This window comes from Hemitrygon akajei, chromosome 10, assembly GCF_048418815.1.
Source record: "Hemitrygon akajei chromosome 10, sHemAka1.3, whole genome shotgun sequence".
NCBI lineage: Eukaryota > Metazoa > Chordata > Chondrichthyes > Myliobatiformes > Dasyatidae > Hemitrygon > Hemitrygon akajei.
Window position 1 is genome coordinate 34554206 of NC_133133.1, and position 24084 is coordinate 34578289.

Here is a 24084-nt window from a genome sequence, read left to right on the forward strand (position 1 = left end):
AGCCAGTCCACAATCCCAGGATGACATACCCTGATAAGAGAAAACCAGAAAAACTACAGATGCCTGAAGTCGGAAACAAAAGCACAAACAGCAAGTCACACTGCGTGTGTGGGAAGAGAAATAGGGTCAATGTTTCAGTCAAAGCTCGTTTGTAAGAAACATTGCCTTTGTTTGTCCTCCCACATATGCAGCCTGGCCTGCAAAATATTTGCAATGTTTTACTTAAATTTCCTTGGTAAGTCTCATTCACCAAGATTTAAGATCAATTGTTGTTTGCTATACCACCATCCAAATTACTATCAGGATTTTTGAACATAACAGGAAATTGCAATATAATCTTTCTGGTCTTGATTTCATTCCCTTTTAACCAATGGACTTGTTGATGTAGTTGGGTCTGGGTTATAATGTATTATGGCTGTGGTAGAGACTTAACATTAAAATTCAAGCATAATTAATAATTAAATTTATTGTTAATTGAAAGATTATTTCTAGTTGTATTAGTAACATAGAAAACCTACAGCACAATACAGGCCCTTCAGCCCACAAGATTGTGCCGAAAATGTCCCTACCCTGGAAATTACTAGGCTTACCTATAGCCCTCAATTTTTCTAAGCTCCATGTACCTATCCAAAAGTCTCTTAAAAGACCCTATCATATCCGCCTCCACCACCTTTGCCGGCAGCCCATTCCACGCACTCACCACTCTCTGAGTAAAAAACTTAGCCCTGACATCTACTCTGTACCTACTCCCCAGCACCTTAAACCTGTGTCCTCTTGTGGCAATCATTTCAGTCCTGGGAAAAAGCCTCTGACTATCCACACGATCAACGCCTCTCAACAACTTATACACCTCAGTCAGGTCACCTCTCAACCTCCGTCACTCCAAGGAGAAAAGGCCAGGTTCACTCAACCTATCCTCATAAGATATGCTCCCCAATCTAGGCAACATCCTTGTAATTCTCCTCTGCACCTTTTCTATGGCTTCCACATCCTTCCTGTAGTGAGGTACCCAAAACTGAGCTCAATACTCCAAGTGGGGTCTAACCAGGGTCCTATATAGCTGCAACAACAGCAAGTCTAAATCCAGTAGCAATGGTTGGACATGTTGCTCCCCATTATATCATTGTGCAAATGTAGCAGGTTCAAATTTAATTGGTTTATTGACATGATCTTGGAACATGGAATTTAGACAATTGCAACTGTAATGCACTGTAAGGTTTCACTGCTAGTGTAATGGCCTCTCTGTAATGTTTCACTGCTAATGTAATGGTTTCTCTGTAGCAGCAATAGTTTGGGTTATGACTAGAGATAATGGGGGCCTTGGATTGTGTGCCAACCAATGAGAGGTATGCTGTTCTTTCTTGTGGGTCTGAGAGAAGGGATTTTATGGTCTTTTGTCGGTGAGAGTTGGAGAGAGAAGACGTGAATGGAGAGAGTTGGCAGACCGCTGGACAGAATGGACTTGGAGTGAGGTTTGAGAGATAAGGCTACAAAATAAAACAGACAATGTTGATATTGCAGATGGAGTGTAGATTTAGAAACTGATGGTTCAACTTCCATTGATTTGGTCTGCATGGATATTTTCCGTGGCATTTATATTTTTGATAAAATTATATTCAATTTTTATGGGATATAATTGCAGTTTACTAAATGGTGCAAAAATACATCAACACCACTGTACAAGCAGTCATGATTTTAGATGGATGTTTCTACATTGAGCATGTGAACTCCAATGTCTCATTTGGCTGATATTGGGCCAAAGCATTTTGCCTCTGGCCAGCTCTTTACTGATCACTGTAAGCAACTGTGCTTTGTAATGCAGAAATCAAAGATGATTTGGAGGTCAGAATATAATGATACATTCTTTTCCACCAATGGACTCACCATTGAGTTGAGTTTGTAAGAGGCCAGAAGCACTTCACATCTAATTCTTCAACTTAATGACAGCTATGACTGATGTAACTAGTGTACAGCGAGTTTCTCATATTCCCTTGCACAATAATTGAATGGAGTTGCTAACTGTAAGTAAAATGTCAAGTGCAGATTAGCCGTTTATTTCCTTTTCATTTGACATTAATGATGATTCTTTTATTAAGTACCTTATGGCATCTCTTTTTTTTTACTTTTGCTTCATAATTTAAAAAAAAATAATTCTCTCCTGATCCAGATCAATGTCCGGAAGTGGGCACCAAAAGCAGAGACTTCGATTTATTAGAAAGAAAAGCTTCAGAAGATAAGAAATAGGAGTAGGTTTATTTGGTGCTTTGTGCCTAACCTGTCAATAAGATTATTGATGATCATTTACCTCAGTGCTATATTCCTCCACTAGTCTCTGACCCTTTGATTCACCATTTCATCAACAGATTTTGAAATTGACTTCCAATCATCAGAGTGGCAATCTAATTAGACTTTCCTTTATAAAAATAAAGGAATTTCAATATACTTACCCTAAACCTCCTTCCAAAGACTGCAAGAGTCCCCCTTGACTGTTCCTTTCTCTGCCTCCACTCCACTATGTTAGGATTGTGTTCAGCGGGCAACGAAATATTACATTTTCCCATTGTTGGATTTGCAGCTCCAGCCAGAATGTGAGGTTCTGTCTGTAGAGTCAGTTCCATTCCACTGGCAAAGGTTACTCGCAAAGAGCCGTCAGGATCAACCCAGTAAGTATTTTGAATATGCTCTGGAATAGAAGGTCCCTAGCATGATTAATAATTCAATTTTGCTTCTAATTAAACTACTGATAGTGGCTTCCACTTAGCCCACTAATATCAAATTTCACACAATAATGCAGTTGCTGGCAGTGAAGCTTAAAGGGTAGAAAATAACATTTGTGATAATTAAGAAATAAACTACATTATTAAGACTGAAAATGCTATAAAAACACTGGAACTTGCATGAGTCAGTAGTTGTTAAAGTGCTTACTTATCTTTATTTCTTTCTATCGCACACATATAGGCACAAAGCTGTCTACTCATGTGGTTGGACAGTGACTTTCCATTATGTTTGAAATTTAAATGTCATACATTGCTCCCCACAGATTTTGGAGTTGTTCAGTTTATATTTTAAGGAGGTTAACTGTTGGTTAGCTGATTAGAACACGGGCCAGTACAGTGATGCAGAATAAACTTTTGGTGGTCACCCCAGTGGCAATCAAAGTATCGTCATTTTAAATATTAATAGATCCAAGAGGAATAGGGGAGACCTTACAGTAGTTTTTACTGATTAATCCAGTGGAGTTGGTTACCCTTATATAATCATTTATTTCCATTATGATTCTGCAGATAGTTTTTTTTCCACATGAGCTTGATTGGAAGAATGTCAGTGCTTTCCATATCTATAGCAAGAAGGAAAACTGTGAAAGCAAGTAATATAAAAATGTTTTAAAAAGACAAAAACTACCTATCAGACTGTCATAGATTGAAAGAAATTCCATACATTGCTGAAGCTGTACTCAAGTGTTAGATTATGTATGGGAAGTAATAATGATCATAGTATATCAGCTATAAGCTATGAAACTGTTGTTCACTGAAGATGAAACATTTCTGAGTATGGACATAATTTACTTGGTTGGAACTGTGAGGGGCTTCTTCTCCATTGTTCTACATCATAATGATTACTACTAGCCCATCTCACTACAGTACCCTCTTCCAGTTTTATGTAGATTAATTTTTTACTAAATGACATGTTTGTTTTTCCCTCTTTTTCTAAATCTTTCACTTTGTGGTCTGTCTGCTCTGGTTATCAGTAGTCTTTTGTGACCTATTTAAATGACCTTCATGCCTGATAACAGTGAGACTTGGCAAGGTGCTGTTCGTTTTATGTATGACAGCCTCTGGATACACATAGGTTTCAATGGATAATGATCAAGAAGAGAATTTCAAAATGGACTGCTCCTTATTGCTTGGGAACTAATTGATTAGTTGAGGTGCTGCAAATGTTGTCTCTGCAAGGATCTAACTCAAGGTTTAAGTTGGGGGAATTTGGTGAAGTGAGGGGAAGTTGAGTTGTTATATTTTAGGATAGCAGGTAGGAGATTGGGCAGCAAGTATAGTATCAAATTTGTATTTTTTAAAGAATAGTCCTGTTTTAAGATAGAGTTAGGAACTATAAAACACATAGCTTAACTAATCTATTTAAATAAGTTACAAATCATCACTTAATGAAATTCTACCACATCTAAAAGGAAAATCTCTAGCACAAATATCTTGGCTCAGAGTCATTAAGGGAAGTTAGAGCAACACATAATGTTGAAGGTGTTTATCCAGAAAACAATCTTACCCCAGAAAAACAAACACAGGTTTTGAAAATAGAGTTTTTGTATGTTAGGCATTCAGATAATCGGTAGCTACAAGAAGGGGAGAGTAAAGTTCAATAGATATTACTCCTGTTAATCTGGTAAGATCTGTGAAGACAATGAGAAATGCTGCAGACCAGATTGCCACAACACAGACAAAGGCAATTGTACAGCAATATACACGGTGTCCTTAATAAAAAGGGAAGCTAAAGACATTCATGAGGTTGAAGAAAATTTACGTGACAATTAAGATATACTGAAAAGTCAGGACTGTGGATTAATAATCAGAAATGATAGAGGTAAAAGGAATAGGTGGAGTTGTGATTGTTAATAGGGTATCATGAAGGCAGTAGAAAAAAATGAATACAGGTGTAAGATACAAGATTAGAATTCATGTTGATTTAAATGAAGAGAATGAAGAATCAAATATTCAGAAAGATGGAATGTACCAGGAAAAAAACTCAGCAGGTCAAGGACCACCTGCGGAAAGAGAAACAGAGTTAATATCTTAAGTCAAAGATGCTTTGCCTCTCACAGACATAGTCTACAGATCGCTTTATAGTGGAAGAAGAAATATGCATACATATTAGGGAAATAAGTAAAATGCGTAAATTAATAATTATGGGAGATTTCACTGACCCAGATATTAACCAGATCAAATGTGTTAAGTAAAGTGGACAAAGGGAAGGACTTACTAAAGTGTGATCAGTTCCCTTTTCTAACACAATAAATGATCTAGAGTAGATAAGCACAAGTAGTAGAGCATCTAAGGGCAGTAGTGACCATAGTATTATATATTTAAGATGATAATTGAGAAGGGTACAATCAGGATCAGCACAAGGTCCAAAAAAAAATTATCTTGAAGTACTGAGAACAGAACTTAGTTAAGTAAAATGGACACAAATATTACAAGCACCAATGCAGAAAATAATGGGTAACATTTAAAATGGTGTTTAACACAGTGTAGGTTAAACATATTCTTCTGTAAGAAAAGAACAAAATAAACAAACATGAGACTCCAGTGAGACATAAAGGAATAATGATGGAGAGGAAAGAAGTAAGCAAAAGTCTGTTGGTGGTAGAGGACTCCACAATAAAAGGAAATACTAAGGCATTAGAACAGAATGATAAAGATAATTCAGAAAGCCAAAGAAGAACAATAAAAATGTGTGAATGTGAAACAAATATTTATATTGAAATTTGGTGTGAACAAGTATGTGTGGTGACTTGATAGAGGTACATACCATAGAACCATAGAACCACAGAACATTACAGCACAGAAGTAGGCCTTTTGGCCCTTCTTGGCTGTGCCGAACCATTTTTCTGCCGAGTCCCACTGACCTGCACCTGGGCCATATCCCTCTAAACCCCTCACATCCATGTACCCGTCCAAGTTTTTCTTAAATATCAAAAGTGAGCCCACATTCACCACTTCATCTGGCAGCTCATTCCACACTCCCACCACTCTCTGCGTGGAGAAGCCCCCTCCCTAATGTTCCCTTTAAACTTTTCCCCCTTCACCCTTAACCCATGACCTCTGTTTTTTTTCTCCCCTGGCCTCAGTGGAAAAAGCCTGTCTGCATTCATTGTATCTATACCCATCATAATTTTATACACCGCTATCAAATCTCCCCTCATTCTTATACGCTCCAGGGAATAAAGTCCTAACCTATTCAACCTTTCTCTGTAACTCAGTTTCTCAAGTCCCGGCAACATCCTTGTAAACCTTCTCTGCACTCCTTCAACCTTATTAATATCCTTCCTGTAATTAGGTGACCAAAACTGCACACAATACTCCAAATTTGGTCTCACCAATGTCTTATACAACCTCACCATTACATTCCAACCCTTATACTCAATACTTTGATATATAAAGGCCAATATACCAAAAGTTCTCTTTACAACCCTATCTACTTGTGATGCCACTTTTAGGGAATTATGTATCTGTACTCCCAGATCCCTCTGTTCTACTGCACTCCTCAGTGTCCTTCCATTTACCTTGTAGGTTCTACCTTGGTTTGACCTTCCAAAGTGCAACACCTCACACTTGTCTGTATTAAACTCCATCTGCCATTTTTCAGCCCATTTTTCCAGCTAGTCCAAATCCCTCTGTAAGCTTTGAAAACCTTCCTCACTGTCCACTACACCTCCAATCTTTGTATCATCAGCAAATTTGCTGATCCAATTTGCCACATTATCATCCAGATCATTGATATAGATGACAAATAACAATGGATGATAATACGATGATAAGACCCATAGAGCGGACAGCCAGTGTACCTTTTCCCCAGGAGAGCAAGAGCTAATACAAGAGGGCATAAATTTAAGGTGATTGGGATGTCAAAGGTAGCTTTTTTCCCACAGTGAGTGGTAAGTGCACGAGGTGATGGTAAAACCAGATACATCAAGGACATTTATGAATGGTTAGATTGAAATTAAGGTAGGTTAAAGGTTGGCACAACATCATGAACTGAAGGGCCTGTATAATGTAGTACTGTTCTGTGTTCTATGCAAATGTGAGATAATATATTTGATGAGCAAATTTATGGAAATCAGTGATTTCTGGAAGATGTGGGATAACTTGTGGGCTGAGTTGGTGGTGAGGAAGGCAAATGCAATGTTAGCATTCATTTCAAGAGGTCTAGAATACAAGAGCAGGGATGTGGTGCTGAGGCTTTATAAGGCACTGGTGAGGCCTCACCTTGAGCATTGTGAACAGTTTTTGGCTCCTCATCTAAGAAAAGATGTGCTGGCATTGGAGATGGTCCAGAGGTGGTTCACAAGGATGATTCTGGGAATGAAAGGGTTATCATACAAGGAACGTTTGATAGCTCTGGGTCTGTATTCACTGGAATTTAGAAGGATGAGGGGGTTGAAACAGGAGAGTCATTGAAAAATTTTGAATGTTAAAAGGCCTAGACAAAGTAGATGTGGAAAGGATGTTTCCCAAGGTGGAGGATTCTAGGACAAGAGGGCACAGCCTCAGGATAGAGGGGTGTCCATTTAAAACAGAGGTGTGGAGACATTTCTTTAGCCAGAGGATGGTGAGTTTGTGGAATTTGTTACCACAGGCAGCTGTGGAGGCCAGGTCATTGGGTGTATCTAAGACAGAGATTGATAGGCTCTTGATTGCACATAGCATTAAAGGTTACGGGGAGAAGGCCAGGAAATGGGGTTGAGAAGGGAGAAAAGGGATCAGCCATGATTGAATGGTGGAACAGACTCGATGGGCCACATCACCTGATTCTGCTCCTATGTCTTATGGTCTTATATAGTGGGAAAGAGGATGAAAGGGTATGTTGTGTACAAATGCATCAATCATGAAGAATTCTGCTTCAGGATAGCAATCTGACTATCATCAAGGAATTGGACCAAACAAGTTGTTTTAAACCTGCAAAAAAAATTCTTGATTTGACCACAGAGAAGTGCATATCATTTGTAACACCAGGTAATGAAAATTAGATAAATGGAGTGGAGTGATGACAGATTTTCAAGAATGATATCTGAACTGAAAGGGTATACACATCAAGAAAGGATAAACTGATTGGGCGTCTGTTCTCTTGAGGAATGACATAATAGAGGTCTTTATAATGACACAGAATTTTGACAGGTTGGATACAAAGAGAACATTCCCAATACATGGGAAGTGCACATGAAAATCATCAACATAAACTAATCATCAAGGAATGAATGACATAAGTAACTTCTTTACCTTAAGAGTAATAAGAATGTGGTATATAAACCATATAAATTGGTTGAGGAGAATAGTACAGATACATTAGAGGAAAATCTATGTTAATATTTTTAGCTGAGGAAAAATCAGAGAAGCTTAAGTGGGCATGAACATGGCCATAGATTAGTTGATCTGAATGGTTTGTTTCTGTGCTGAATTTCCTCTGTAAATAACATTCCATGGTTCATTCACCCAGTTTAGCAGATCAAACTGTGATATTTTCTCTGAGCTCAGTCTACACAACTTTTGGCAAATGAGTACTGGCTTTAGCAATTTTCATCAGAATTCAGTGTGAGATTTGGATTCATAAATCTAGATTGTTCCATATCACTTCCAGCACACAATGTAAAGAAGGATATAATAATTGTTACTCTGGTCTGATGCAGCACAGAAAAAACAACAGAATAAGATAAAGAAAAAAAACACAATAAATATAAATACATAAGTTAGCTTATATACATGCATTTATTGTATGGCTATAAAGTGATGATAAGCACAGGAGTTTTCTGTTCATAAGGTGACTGACAGGAAATGATGAAGTACCGGTAGTTGTGGTTGGGGTGTAGAGGGGTTCAAAGTTCAAAGTAAATATATATCACTATATACAACCCTGAGATTCCTATCCTTGCAACAATCCTAGTAAATAGTAGAAACAAAATGGAATGAAAGACCATACCCAACAGGGTGGAAAATAACCAATGTGCAAAAAAAAACTCAACAAACTGTGCAAATACAAAAAGAAATAGTAACAATAATAATAATACATAAATAATGAACATAGAACATAGAAAAGTATAGGACAGTACAGAACCTTCAGCCCACAATGTTGTGTCGACCCTTAAACCCTGCATCCCATATATCCACCCACCTTAAATTCCTCCATATACCTGTCTAGTAGCCTCTTATATTTCACTAGTGCCTCCACCACTGACTTAGGCAGTGCATACCATGCACCAACCACGCTATGAGTAAAAAACCTTCCTCTGATATCCCCCTTGAATTTCCCTCGCCTTACCTTAAAGCCATGTCCTCTTGTATTGAGCAGTGGTGCCCTGGGGAAGAGGCGCTGGCTGTCCACTCTGTCTATTCCTCTTATTATCTTGTATCATATACCTCTATCATATCTCCTCTCATCCTCCTTCTCTCCAAAGAGTAAAGCCCTAGCTCCCTTAATCTCTGATCGTAATGCATACTCTCTTAACCAGGCAGCATCCTGGTAAATCTCCTCTGTACCCTTTCCAATGTCAAGAACATCAAGAATATCAAGAACACGAGATGAATAGACTTTGAAAGTAAGTCCAGTTCCATGATGAGGTGAGTGAAGTTGAGTGAAGTTAACCCTTCTGGTTTAACAGGCTGATAGTGAACTTTGTGCTATGGGTCCTGAGGCTCCTGTACTTTCATCCTGATGGCAGCAGTGAGAAGAGAGCATGGTGGGGGTCCTTGCTGATGGATGCTGATTTCCTGTGACAGTACTCCACGTAGGTACACTCAATAGTGGGGAGGACTTTACCCATGATAGACCTGGCTATATCTGCTACTTTGGGCATTGATGCTTCCATACAAGGTTGTGATGCAACCAGTCAACATATTCTCCACCACACATCTGTAGAAGTTTGTCAAAGTTTTAGATGATATGCCGAATCTTCTCGAATTTCTAAGAAAGTAGAGGCACTGCCATGCTTTTTTCATAATGGCTCTTAGGTGCTGGAACCAAGTCAAATCCTCTGAAATGATACCACTGAGTAATTTAAAGTTGGTGACCATCTCCACCTCTGAACCCTAATGAGGACTGGCTCATGGACTTCTGGTTTAGTCCTCCTGAAGTCTACAATTAGCTCCTTGGTCTTGCTGACATTAAGTGGGAGGTTGTGGTTGTGGCTCCACTCATCCAGATTTTCAATCTCCGTTGATTCATCACCACCCTTGATTTGACCAAAGGTAGTGGTGTCATTGGCAAAATAAGTCTGGCATTGGAGATTAGTCACACAGTCAAAAGTATAAAGCAAGGAGAGCAGGGGGCTAAGCACAGAGCCTTGTGGTGCACTGTACAGAGGGAGATTGTGGAGGAGATGTCGTTGCCAATCTGAATTGAGTGGTGTCTGCAAGTGAGGAAATTGTGGATTCAGTTGCACAAGGAGGAATTGAGACCTAGGACTTGAAGCTTATGGATTAGTTTCGAGTGGGTGATAGTATTAAATGCTGAACTGATGTCAATGAACAGTATGCTGATGTATGCATGTTCACTGTCCAGATGTTCCAGCATTAAGTGAAGAGTCAACGAAATGGCATCTGCTGTTGACCTGGTGAGATTGTAGGCAAATTGATGTGGATTCCAGCTGCTTTTCAAGCAGGAGTTGATATGTTTCATCACCAACCTGTCAAGGCACTCCATTGCAGTGGATGTAAATGCCCCCAGGATAATAGTAATTGAGGCAGGTTAACCCTTTCTTTTTTGGCACTGGTATAATTTGAAGTCTACTTTGAGCAGCTGAGTATCTCAGTCTGCTGAAGTATGAGGGTAAAAATATTGGTGAACACTCCAGCTAGTTAATCAGCACAGACTTTAGTACTCAACCAGGTACCTCATCTGGGCCAGATGCTTACCGTGGGTTCACCCTACTAAGGATCCTCTTATGTTGGCCTCAGAGACAGGAATCACAGCATCATCAGGGGTTGTGTGAGTTTGTGAAGATGCCTCCATGCTTTGATGGTCAAAGAGAGTACAAAAGGCATTGAACTCTTCTTGGAGTGAAGCCTTGTTGTCATCGATGTCAGTTAGTTCCACTTTGTAGGAGTTGATGGCATTCAAGCCCCACCAGAGCTGTCGAGCATCCATCAGTGATTGAAGTTTGGTCCAGAGTTGCCACTTCACATGCGACATCATACCTGGATCTCTTCTATTTAACTTGGTTGCTAAACCTGAATGCCACTGATCTGGCCTTCAGGAGATTGTGGATCTCATGGTTTATCCAAGGCTTCAGATAAGTTAAGACTCTGATAGATTTTGTGGGGACACACCTGTCTATGACTGATTTAATGAGGTCTGTGACAATCTTGAACACACCCTAGTCTACTGTCTTGAAGCAAAACCTAGCCACTCCTCAGCCTCCCATGACCACCTCTTTGTTGTCCTTATCTCTGGCACCTTGCTTTTTAGCCTCTGCAAGTATGCAGGTAGGAGGAGGGCAGCCAAATTATCCTATTTCCCGAAATACGGCTTAGGCATGGAACAGTAGACATTCCTAATTATGATGTAACAGTGATTGAGTGTGTTGGGAACCCTAGTGCTCTAGATGATATGTTGATGATAACTGAGTAGAGTTTTCTTCAAACAAGCCTGAATGAAGTCCCCAGCGATTATTTGAAAGGTGTCAGTGTTGGCTCTTTTTGTTTGCTAATGACAGAATTACTATCTTCAGCAGAAACTTGGGCTCAGGTTTGTTATTTTATTAATTTATCTGCTTTTGCAGTATGTTATGCCAACTTTTTAATTATCCTTATACCAGTGTAAGAGATAGTGAGGGGGAAATGCTTTGAAGCATTCAAAGCTTCAAAGCATTATAAGCATTCAAGCTTATATCGTCAAAAAATTGACCCAGCCTGATAATTCACTGAATAGATTTAAAATTTCCTCGTTAGAAGAGAATGTCAAAATGAATGTATCAAATTATTGAATTGAATGTCAAAAAGATAGAATATTCCATAAATGTTTAACTGAATAACTCAAGATCAATTTGGGTGGATGAAGTTCAGGAATGTAATCCTCACACTCTCTCATCACTTTTAGGCTCCGTTGTTATTGTGAAAGGATGTAAAAGTAATATTGAAACATCAAGGTTTACAGTTCCTATCATTTGTGTCCTAGCCACAATGGACAAAAGGAAATCTTAAGTAGTTCTGGTGTCCAGTGGTGGGAGGCAGATTTAAAATTTAAAATATCACCAACCACAGTGTTTGCAATTAACAACATTGTCTCTGAAGTTATTTTGCCTCCAATGCCTCCATCCATTTAAAAGTGCTAATTCTGCCTGATTTAAACCAAAAACAAAATTAGAAATTTCTCACTCTAGATCCGTCATGTTTTCAAGGTGACCCATTGGAGCCAATAAATTGGCCCTGCTAAACATCCACTGGACTTCTGCAAAAGTAACAAACCTAGTTTGTGTTTTTTGGAGAGGAATGTTTAGATAGGCAAAGAGAAATCTGCAAAATATTTGGTCTCGGACTGTTGGTAACTAGGCCAACGAAAAAGATATTTCAAAAACTACAGCAATGTTTCCAATCGTTCCACATCAGCCCTTTATTATTTGGTTTACTGTTTGCCTTAACTTGAGACAATTTAAATGCACATTTTGAATCAACAGATTGACAGGTAATTGACTGATTGATTGATAGTTCTGCAATGTGAACTCCCATTGCTGCTATCTTAAACGAGAACAGGTTTGACAATTTTTTTTGGAGTGCCAGAATTCTATTTTATTTATGACATACAATCCATCCGTTGAGCTTATTAAGATAGAAGAAGATGAGCTCCATGCACAATGAGAGAATTTTTTTCTATAAAAAAGTTTCCAGTAACTTCAAACAGAACTAATTTAATTTGTTGTTGCCAAGAATCAAGAAACTTTCATGGGGGATGCATTAATGACATTCTACACTACATTTTCAGTTATTTTATTCATGTACCTCACAATCTTTACTTTTCTTGCAAATACAATTTGCAATTTTGTCCATTTCCATCTTTGCTCCTGACTGGGGCACATTTTGATGGATAAAATATGCATAAAACTCATTCTAAACAAGATGTGAGCACATTTCAGTGCCTGATTTTTCAGTGCAAAGAACATACAGTATTGTCTTGAGTTGATTTCAGATTCCATATCAAAGCCTGCTTCCCCAAGGCGATTGTCCATAAGATTCCACGTCACTGATTCACTAGGTTTAGGAAGCAAATATGAAGTTAAATACAAATAGGCAATGTGTTTGCATCTGGCAATGAATGCAGTTTGTATTACCTTGCTTGAATATATATGCTGCGCTGGTAGCGGAGAAGTTGGTTGTTACAGCAAAGTTCTCTTTGTTTGATAGGTTTGCCTGGACTTGCACTGATTTGTCCACCTCACTAAAAAAAGTACTGACTTGTCCAGTCGGAAATGTCACATTTGTCAGGTGACCATCACTGTCATACCTAGGTAAAAAAAAAGTTAAAAATAGATAATTAGAAATAATAATGCATGTTGACAACATATAAAATTGCTTTAGGAGAGACACCAGAGACTGTAGATGCTGGAATTGAGTGAAAATAAACTGCCGGAGGAGTTTAATAGGTCTGGTAGCATCTGTAGAATGCAGCATCAGGTGGAGAACTTTGAAGGGTCTCAACTCAAAATGTTAATTTTCATCTACAGATGGTGGTTGGCCTGCTGAGTTCCTCCAGCAGTTTGTTTTTACTGCCTTATTAGAGAGTCTTCTCTAGGGTAGAAATGATCAAATATTCATCCTTCCTTTTAGATTAAAATGAGTTATGTGTAATTAACCATCATTGTCAAACACCATTATAAAATCTGGACATCACCAAATGAACTGAATTGTGTTCTCATTATAGTGTGAAGAGAATCAAAAGTGAAAGATGTCCCCTTTCTTCAGGGATCTACCTGCCATTGGGTTGGAGGAATTCAAGTTTCAGACTTGGCTGTAAATAGGAAATGTCACCGGATGACTCAGATTAATTTTTTTGTTGTTGTCTGAAACCACAGTATTATTTTTCAAATGAATAGACATGATATTCAGCTCTGTTTCACTGCTACATCCCTGGATCACCATCTCTGACTAGTCAGACATTTTGGCTGGTTTCCAGCTCTGCATGAGTTAAAATTTCCTTCAATAAAAAAACTGAGAAGTCAGAACTTGTTGCCTTCTGTTTGTTCCACAAATTCTATTTTTCACCATATGGTTTTCTGTAAAAATGACCAATTTATGACAATATTGGAAAGGCATGCCCATGAATACACACCAGTCAGATCTAGAGTTCAATTTGCTGCAAGAGACCAGAATCTAATGTATTGGTTTATAAGTGGTCAAGCAGCCAATTTGAAACTTTTCTTCTGGGGGATGGAAAAGAGGTCAACAATACTCACGTTCGAAGTATGGAACACAGGTTGTGACACATGAGAATAAAGTGGTTACTACCACCTGATAGGACCAGTTCTCTGTGGTACGTGCTCTTATGAACCTCAATCACTCACATACTATGGTCAGGCAGCATCGCTGAAGAGCAATGGAGTGCACATGAAGGGTCTCGTCCCAAAGCATCATCTGCCCATTTCCCACCACAGGTGCTGCAGTGCTACCCTAGTCTTTTGTTTGTAGCTCTAGGTTCCAACATCTGCAGTCTCTTTTGTCTCTAGATTGCTTTACATTCTGTTTCTTGCCCAAAGACTCTGATCCATGCCTAAGATAGTTTTCAATTTTCATTTGTGTAGTCTTGGCAAGTATTTAAAATCCTCTCCCTCTCTTAGGAATACTATAATTATTTTACAACCTCTTCTCTTTAAGTGCATATTTTATTTTTGTTAATTTCCCATTTATTTGTCAGTTGAAGGAAAATCAATGAAACTTTCAGTTAGCTGACTATGCAGTGTTGGATGGCGTTACTTCAGAATGCCTTGGGACAATCTGATCCAGGCAGTGTGCAAATTCAGGAAAATAAATAGCTGAGTCTACACAACTGAGGTCGACATGTATCTAGGACATGAATTCTCAAGCAAAAACAATAAATGAAGCAAATGCCTATCAGATCAGGCAGTATGTTTCGAAGGGGAAACACTTAATGTTCCGAGTTTAAGACCCTTTTTTTTAGAACTGGGTATGAGTTAGTTTTCAATAGGAGAGAAGTTCGGTGAGGAATGTGTAGGGCCATGAATTATCTCATATAGGATGCATCCTACTGGTTTAATGGATGCAGTTACCAGCCCATAAAGCTTCTGTGTGTAATGTGTTGTAAATGTTGAGGCCGTGGGACATGATTGGCAGACCAGGTTACACAAACAGAATAAGAAAAATTGAGACAAAGTGTTGACAGACAGAAATGGACAGTTCTCACATGGACAAAAGGTAAGAAGAGTCAGCTGCTGAAAGTTGAGGAATTCACAAGTGGCTCAGACCTAATTGAGTCTGGGAAGATCAACACGCCTAGATGGAAGCTGTTTCTCAAGCTTGTGTTAGGTCTTGTAGTAATGGTGCAGGAGACCTGACAAAATGGCCAGAGTGGAAGTGGGGAGCCAATTGAAACAGCAGGCAAATTGAAAATCAGGATCGCTCCAACAGACTGAATACAGGAGTGATTCACCATCCCATTCCCAATCTGAGTGAGTCCTTCAACACTCCCAGGCTGATGACATAGTTCAATGGCATTTGAGTGAAAGCTGTGACTGTAGACCTAAAGAGCAGAATTAGGCCATATGGCCCCATGAGTCTGCTCTGTAATTCAATCATGGCTGACTCTTTATTTCCCTCTTCAGCCCCACTCCTCTGCCTTCTCCCCGTAATCTTTGATGCCATGTCCAATTAAGAACCTCTGCCTTAAATACACCCAACACCCTGGCCCCCACAGCTGTTTGTGGTAATAAGGTCCCAAATTCTCCTCTCTCTGGCTAAAGAAATTTCTCTGTATCTCTGTTTTAAATGGACCCCTCTCTATCCTGAGGCTGTGCAGGGTCATAAAGTGACAGATTATGGTGAACTATCATTCAATCTGTTGAAAGTGCTCCAAGCACCCTTTAACATAATTAAAAGTATAAACTAATTTTAATATGATAAAGTTTCCAACAAACTGCACATTTAGGGTAAAACCTCAGCCCAAATTAAACTCTAGACTTACCAATATGCACTTGCCAAAGAGTGAAACTGGTTAATTCATTGGGTTTTCTATTCTACTTACAACTCTGATATTAAGTGTCGACATAGGCCACAGTTCTATGTTCATTAATTATTAACTGAAGTTTTTTTTATCACTTCAAAAATGCTTGTTTTATGTTACCCTACAAACAATTCAAAGCACTTTACACAGTTGTTTCTTTTGAAATGCAGGAACATGATTCAAAAATAGGAGCGTGAAAATGAGCTGGAAATCCTCTTTCTTCCTTTTACACTCTGCATTGCACATTAATATAAATAGCTGATTCCATAAAGCTGTGCATGTTGGCAAGACAGAAAACCATAGAATGTTTCCAGTTTACAGCTAAGGAGCATATTCAAACCCTTTGCTCAGATTCATTGAAATGACTTATATGACATTACTGGATCACCATTTTAAAACAAAACACATAAAATGCTGGAGGACCTGATTTTCTATTAACCTGGTTACTACGCTATTTGTTGTTTTAATTCTATTATTATTTGGTTCTTCCTTTGACTCTAACAGCCTCCTGAGAAAGAAGTAATTCAACATTAGATTTCTAATGGTTCCTGCAAATTTAGCAACATAAGACCATAAGACAATAAGACATAGGAACAGAACAAGGCAACTCGGTCTTCGGCCATTCCAACATAGCTGATCCATCATCTCTGTCAACCCCACTCTCTTGTCTTCTCTCGATAACCTTTGATTTCCCGACTAATCAAGAATCTATCAAGCTCCACTTTAAATATACTCAATGACTTGGCCTCCATAAGTCTGTGGTAATGAATTCCACAGATTCACCTCCCTCTGGCAAAAGAAATACCTCCTCATCCCTGTTCTAAATGGTAATCCCTCAATTCTGAGGCTGTGCTCTCTGTACCTAGTCTCATCTACAATAGGAAACATCCACTCCACATCCATTCTGTTTAGGCCTTTCAATATTCAATAGGTTTCAATGAGATCCCCTTTCCTTCTTCTGAACTCCAGTGAGTGCAGTCCTGGAGCCATCAAACACTTTCCATAGATTAACCCTTTCATTCCTGGAATCATTCTTGTGAACTTCCTCTGGACCCTGTCCAATGTCAGCACCTTTTCTTAGATAAGGGTACAAAACTGCTTTCAATATGCCAAACGCAGTCTGACAAACACATTATAAAGCCTTAGCATTGCATCATCATTCTTCTACTCTATTCCTCTCGAAATGAATGCTAACATTGCATTTGCCGTCCTTAACCACCAACTCAACCTCCAAGTTAATTTTTAGGGAATCCTGCACAAGGACTCCCAAGTTCCTTTGCATGAATGATTTTTGAATTTTCTCCCTGTTCAGAAAATAGTCTATGCTTTCATTCCTTTTACCAAAGTGCATGACCATATACTTCCCTGCACAATATTCCATCTGCCATTTTTTCCCAATTCTCCCAATTGATCAAAGTACTTCTACAGACTCACTGCTTCCTCAACACTACCTGCCCGTCCATTTATTTTCATATTGTCTGCAAATCATTGATATATAACGTGACAAGAATCGGTTCCAACACTGACCCCTGCAGAACACCACCAGTCCACCAGAAAAACCTCCTTTATTCCCACTCTTTGTCTCCTGCCTGTCACCCAATCTTCTAACCATGCTAGTATCTTTTCTGTGGTACCATGGACTCTTATCTTGTTAAGCAGCCTCATGTGTAGCATCTTATCAAAGGCATTCTACAAATTCCCTCTCTTGGGATCCAGCATTAACCTGATTTTCCCAGTCTACCTGCATATTGAAATTCCCCTATGCCTTTTCTATATTCCATTGTAATTTGTGTCCCATGGTCTGACTACTGTTCAGAGGCCTGTATATAACTCCCATTAGAATCTTTTTTAACCTTTCAGTTTCTTAACTCTACCCACAAGAATTTTACAACTTCTGATCTGATGTCATCTCCATATGCTTAGTTTTCTGTTCTGTGTGCCTTGGGTCTTTTTTGTTATTACATTTTATTATCTTATGATTTAAAATATACTTCCTTATGCTCTTCTATCTTCTGAAATGTACAACCTAACGTCCCAGTTAGTACCACAAGGGTACTAACGTGACATACAACTTAGCAAGCCAGAAAACATTTTCCTCCAGTCTTTCAGACACCTGCAAAGACTCTAACAAGGATGGCATGCTAGAGCCATTGCTTTCTTAGAAGGTTGGGAAGGTTCGGTATGTGATTAAATACTCCAATGAACCTCTACAGATTTTTCTGTTTAAAGTTTCACGGTTGTATTATGGTCAGGTATGGCAACTTGATAGCACAGGAATATAAGATGCAATGAGCTGTGGGATTGACTAAATGCATCATGGGCACATCTGTCTTTATCATTGAATGTATCTATATGAGGCATTACCTAAAAAAAACAATATACCGGTATATCATTAAATTCTCCCACCATCCCAGCTATGCCATCTTCTCAAAGTTATCATTGGGCAGGAAGTACAGAAATTTTAAGTCCCACACCACTAGGTTCAAGAACTGTTACTTCCCTTTAACCACTTGATTCTTGACCGAAACCACACAACCCTAATCACAAGCACAGAATAGTAACACCATGACAATCTCAACCATTTTACACTATAATGAGCTTTGTTTATTTTTTGGATTTAGTCATGTTCTTTCTTGAGCAAATCTTGTAGAATTTATGTTTAGTGTATGTTTTTCTTCTGATTGTGCCTCTAATGCTATGTGTTTGCAATACTGCTGCAAGTAAGATTTTCATTGACCTTATGCATACATGTTCTGGTGCTTTTGCCAAAAAACTCACTTTGAATTTCCTTGCACGAAGTTACCTTTTGAGAGACTGTGCCTCCTTCCTCTGCTCCTCTGGAAAGACAAAGGCACTCCCTTCTAATCATTGCACACATTTTTACAAAATATTTCCAGGTGTTTAAGAAAAATATAAAGAAGCTACTTGTTGCCTTTTTTCCCTCCAGTCCTTTTACTCATTTCTCATTTAATGAACATGGAATACATCCTTTTTTATTGCAAAATTTCTTCTTGCATTCCTTGCTGCTTAAAATTGAGAGGGTGATATTTGATCACTGTTTGGGTCATTTGAGAGCTGTATTGCACTCTGCCTAAGACTACAAGATATATATATCCCTTTAATTAACATCTTTAATTAACAGCTTGATCCTTTGCCATTATGAACAGCTAGGTCTCTTTTAAGTGAAATATGTGAATTGTGATACAGAACAACGTGATTGCAGATTTCATCGAGTTTGCACTAACATTGGCATCATATGGGCAAGCTGGGAACCAAGGAAAATATAATTGGATGGCACAAAAAATCTCACAACAGTATCTCTTTCATCATACAGGTTAAGTTCTAAGCTCAGTTTCTCAAATATTCTTAAATATAGTAGGATAGAAATTTGTCTTTGTTCACCAGCACTAATTGATCATGAGCCATTTATTGTATTTCTCCAGCAATATTTAGAATGGGGAATACAACAGTCTGATGTTGTATCCACTTAATGGAAGCGAACAGAATTGAATTTCTAAATTCAAACTGTCTTTAACAGATTCTGCAATGGCATTCAAGGTCACCAGAGGGTGCAATGTACCAATATGCTGGCTTCAGTTAAATTGGTAAATTTCATTAAAAGATATGACAAAGCACAGGTAACAACTCTCATTGAAAAATAGTAAGTGATGTAATAACAGAGGCACAGCTTTAGAAATCATCCAATCATGTATGCAAGAGAAATTAAAATTGGTATTAACTCAGAAGAAAATGAAAAGTAGTAAACAGAGGAAAAACTGATAGAAAGTACAAGTAGAAATGGAGTGCATTGCCAAGCAACTTAAAAACAGACTCTGTGGTATTGCACAGGAAGGAACTAATTAATGAGAACAAATGTAGCTCCCTTACAAGTGGAAACATGTATATTAAGGAATAATTAAATGGAAGGGAAATTAAGCAAATACTTTGCACTAATCTTGATGGAAGAAGACAGAAAATATAACCCAGAAATAATGAACAATGGACCTACTGAAAATGAAGAAATAAACAAAATCAATATTAGAAAAGAAATGTGACTAGAGAATTTTATAAGCCTAGAAATTGATAAATCTCAAGGACCTGATGATCTGTTTCACAAGGTTTTCAAAGAGGTGGTATAGGGACACTGGACATTCAGGATATCATCTTCCAGTTTGTACAGATCTTGAATGATTCCTGGAGAACCATGTGGAGGATAGCAAATATGACCTCAGCATGTATAACTCTTATCTGCTTTTATTTTCCCTTCATACTACCTTAGTGTACTTATGCATGGAATGGATGCATGCAAGCAAAAGCTTTTTACTATAGCTCAATACACCTAACAAGAATTAATCAATTGCCAACTAAATAGGAGAAAATGGGAAACTGCCAACTGATAGACTGACATCAGGAAGAAGCTGAACTTTATAATAAAGGATGTGATTCACTTTTGGAATTACCTTGATTGATTGCTTCATGGCCTGAAATGGCAATTCCAATGCTCTGGAATTCCAGAATTCTACCCATCACACCTTTCTTGAGAATATGATAATAAACTAGACTTGAAAAGGCTTTAAGGGGACAAAAGGAAACTAAGTGAATGAGTAACAACACAGAGGATGAAAAATGTGGCTTTGGTAAAAAATGAATGGGAAATGCTGCTGTCTCAAGCACCCTTTTTGCACTTATTATTGAGTGTCAAAATTCAAGTGCACCAGCCGATAAGATAGCCAGTAGTCTTTAGGTTCTTATTGCTTGGCGCATTCAACTAGGGTAGTATTTGTGAGAGGCCGTCTGGTGCTATCTGTACAGTTTTGGGTTCTGTACTTAAAGAAGGAAGTACTGGCTATTGAATAATGAGTATAGAAAGTTCACTAACTGGATTCTGGCAACTCTGCCATATGAGGAAAGACTGAACAGGTCACGCCTCTGTTCTTTAAAGTTTAGAAGAATGAGTGGTGACTATACTGAAACGTGCAAAATTCAGACTAGACAGATGTGGAGAGAATGTGATTCTTGGTGAAGGAATGGAGAACTAGAGATGAGTCGCGCAGAATGGGTCCATATTGCGTAGTGGTAAAAATTGAGTGGAACTATCAGCATAAATAATATAAACTGGCAATGTTGGTGATATGGTAAGAAATTTAAGTAACTTTCATCCTGGATTAGATGTCAAAAACTTCTAAGGCCAGCTAGTCTAACCTCAGTGGTTGAGAGGACGTTTGAGAGTTTGAGGTTGAGAGTTGATTGCTGAGGATGTGGTTTTGGGGTACTTGGAGACTTGTAATAAAATGGGCTGTAGTCAGCATGGTTTCCTCAAGGGAAAATCTTCCCTGACAAACTTGGGGTCAAGTTTTTATGTATACTTAAGGCAGAGGTTGATAGATTCTTGACCTGTCAGGACATGAATAGATACAGGGTGACGGCAGGAGACTGGGCCTGAGAGAAAAAAAATGGATCAGCCATGATGAAATGGCAGAGCAGACTCGATTGGCAAAGGGCCTAATTTTGCTCCTATATCTTATGGTCTTATGGAAGAAGCCATAGATGCTCAATCATTGATTGTTTTCAAAAATAAATTGGTATGTCTCTGAATATAAAATGGATCAATGAGAGAGCAGGAAAACAGATGTTTGAGAATGAAGATCAGTCATGATCTTGCTGAATGGCAGTACAGACGTGAGGGGGCTGATTGCACTACTCTTCCTCTTATTTCCTCTATTTTTAAATCCACAGAGTAGTATAAAGGCTCTGGAAGAATTTGTGGAAAACATTGATTTTAGGTTTGCTTCAGGCGATAGAGGATACCTGCGGTTGCAAAATCCAAACTATTTCAACCTTTCACCATATGGGTTGAAAAGATATTGGGACCATAAAAAAAAACAGTCCTAGTATTTTTAATGGATGTGGTGTCATTTGCTTTTTAGTTGTCTTACAACATTGCAGAGTTACTAAAGAATGAAGGTTAATCTCAATCATATGCTAATTAGAGCATGAAATGTAAATGGTTTGGAAAAAAAGCATTAAAATTAATGGTAAAGTACTGCAGAGCACGGCACCAACACAAATTAATTCTTAAATTATGCAGTTAAATCATTTTCAGTCTTTATTTAGGTTTATTCTAATTACTAGTGGTAGACATTGAACTGTAGGGAAATTGCTTTTATTTATTGTGCCTGTTAACTCTTTTTTTTGTTGGATGCTCTTTTCTCAGTTTGTTTCTGTTTGAAGCCTGGATAAGTTAACTGTCTGAAAAAGTCAAGGGCTACTAAGATTTGGCAATACTGTTAATAATGTCAGGCACTGTTGTTACGAATGAGGAGCAACTCTGATGGGCAGAAGGGTGCAAAGTCGCCCCCTCCTTTTTGAGAATCGCGAAATTGCTACTATTTCAGGTCTGATACCAAGGAAATGAGAGAGATAACAGCAAAAGATAGTTGTTATTGATAAACAGCTCATGTCAGTTAATGAGAGAGAGACAACGCAGAGATACACAAAGTGGAATGTCTTCTCCTAACAAAAGCGGAACGGAACCACTGATTACTGCTATTGTCTCTTGGAGAAGGATTGTGTATTGATTACTGTTCTATTCATTGAAACCCCTCGGGGGCAACCAGAGGGGGCGGGTTTGATGGGTTGCATTATCCCAACCTGATTGACACCTGAGACCTCGTGAGTGGGGATAAAAGTAAGGTCTAGGGAACACCCCTCAGATGCACCAGGAGAGACGCTACGAGACCGGTGGGGGCTTGTGCGTGTGTTCACCCTTGCCTGGGTGACGAGTCCACCACGGAATGGTCTAGCTAAAGGACGGAGGGATCATACGTGAATGGCCACAACAACAACGCATCAACGGATCAAGATCATAAAGGAAAGTCGGCAAGTCAATAGCTGTTACTGCTCTCTCTCTCTCTCCAACAATTGCAACACAGCGACCAACAACTACCACAGCCTGCATGAACTGAACTGAACTTTATATTTCCATCGGACAATTCATTATCCCCTAGACAACGATAGAGCTTATTTCTTATTGATTATTATTATACCTGCACTTTTAGGTTTAGTATTGATGACGTATATTATCTGTATATCTGCATTGATATTATTTTTGTGTATTTTTACTAATAAATACTGTTAAAAATAGTATCACCAGACTCCAACGGATACTCCTATCTTTGCTGGTAAGACACCCAGTTACGGGGTTCGTAACACTGTATATAGCAAACATGAGGAAATCTGCAGATGCTGGAAATTAAAGCAACACACACAAAATGCTGGTGGACCGCAGCAGGCCAGGCAGCATCTATAGGGAGAAGTACAGTCGACTTCCATGAATCCTGACGAAGGGTCTCGGCCCGAAACGTCAACTGTACTTCTTCCTATAGATGCTGCCTGGCCTGCTGCGTTCCATCAGCATTTTGTGTGTGAGTCACTGTATATCAACTGGCATGAGGAAAGGAAACACCACTGGAATCAAAATGCTCACATAGGTCTCTGTAGCTTAACTCTACAACTAAAGCTGGGCACAGGCTGACCAAGTATATTGCCAGAGATGGGATAAATCTCTGTATAAAAGCAGATACTGTGAGAAGTGAGACAGTCAGGAAGGACAGGCAGATGATAGGGCAAAATTGCAGTCAGTAGGATGAGTTGCATGTGTCACATGGGGACAAAAGCGAACAGGGTGACGAATATGGAATGGAAGGTGTTATATATGAATGCACACAGTGTTGGAATAAGGTAGATAATCTTGCAGCACAGTTAGAGATTGGCAGATATGACCATGTGGGCATCATTGTCATAGCTGAAAGAACATTATAGTTGGGAGCTTAACATCCAAGAAGACACATTGTATTGAAAGGACGGGTAGGTAACCAAAAGAGCTGGTGTGGCCCTGTTAGTTAGAAATGAAATCAAATCCTTAGAAAGAGGTGATATAGGATGAGAAGATGTAGAAATCTTGTGGGTAGAGTTAAGAAACTGCAAGGGCAGAAAAACCTGATGGGAGTTGTATAACGGGCTCCCAATAGAAGCCAGGATGTGGGCCACAAATTACAATGAGAGATAGAAAATTCATGTCAAAAGGGCAATGTTATGATAGCCATGGTGATTTCAACATGCAGGCATATTGGG

At 38.8% G+C, this 24084-nt stretch overlaps 1 protein-coding gene across 6 annotated transcripts in view; it reads right to left on the minus strand.

The window, feature by feature from the left end:
- The window catches only part of tenm1 (teneurin transmembrane protein 1), a 2244326-nt gene that overhangs the window by 52088 nt on the left and 2168154 nt on the right, over positions 1–24084 (minus strand). For all 6 annotated transcript variants that reach the window (XM_073058035.1, XM_073058034.1, XM_073058032.1 and 3 more), the window contains 2 exons: positions 13049–13221; positions 2448–2683 (listed from right to left, as the gene is read on the minus strand). In XM_073058035.1, the coding sequence (XP_072914136.1) occupies positions 2448–2683; positions 13049–13221 (409 nt within the window). The remainder of the gene's footprint in view (positions 1–2447; positions 2684–13048; positions 13222–24084) is intronic.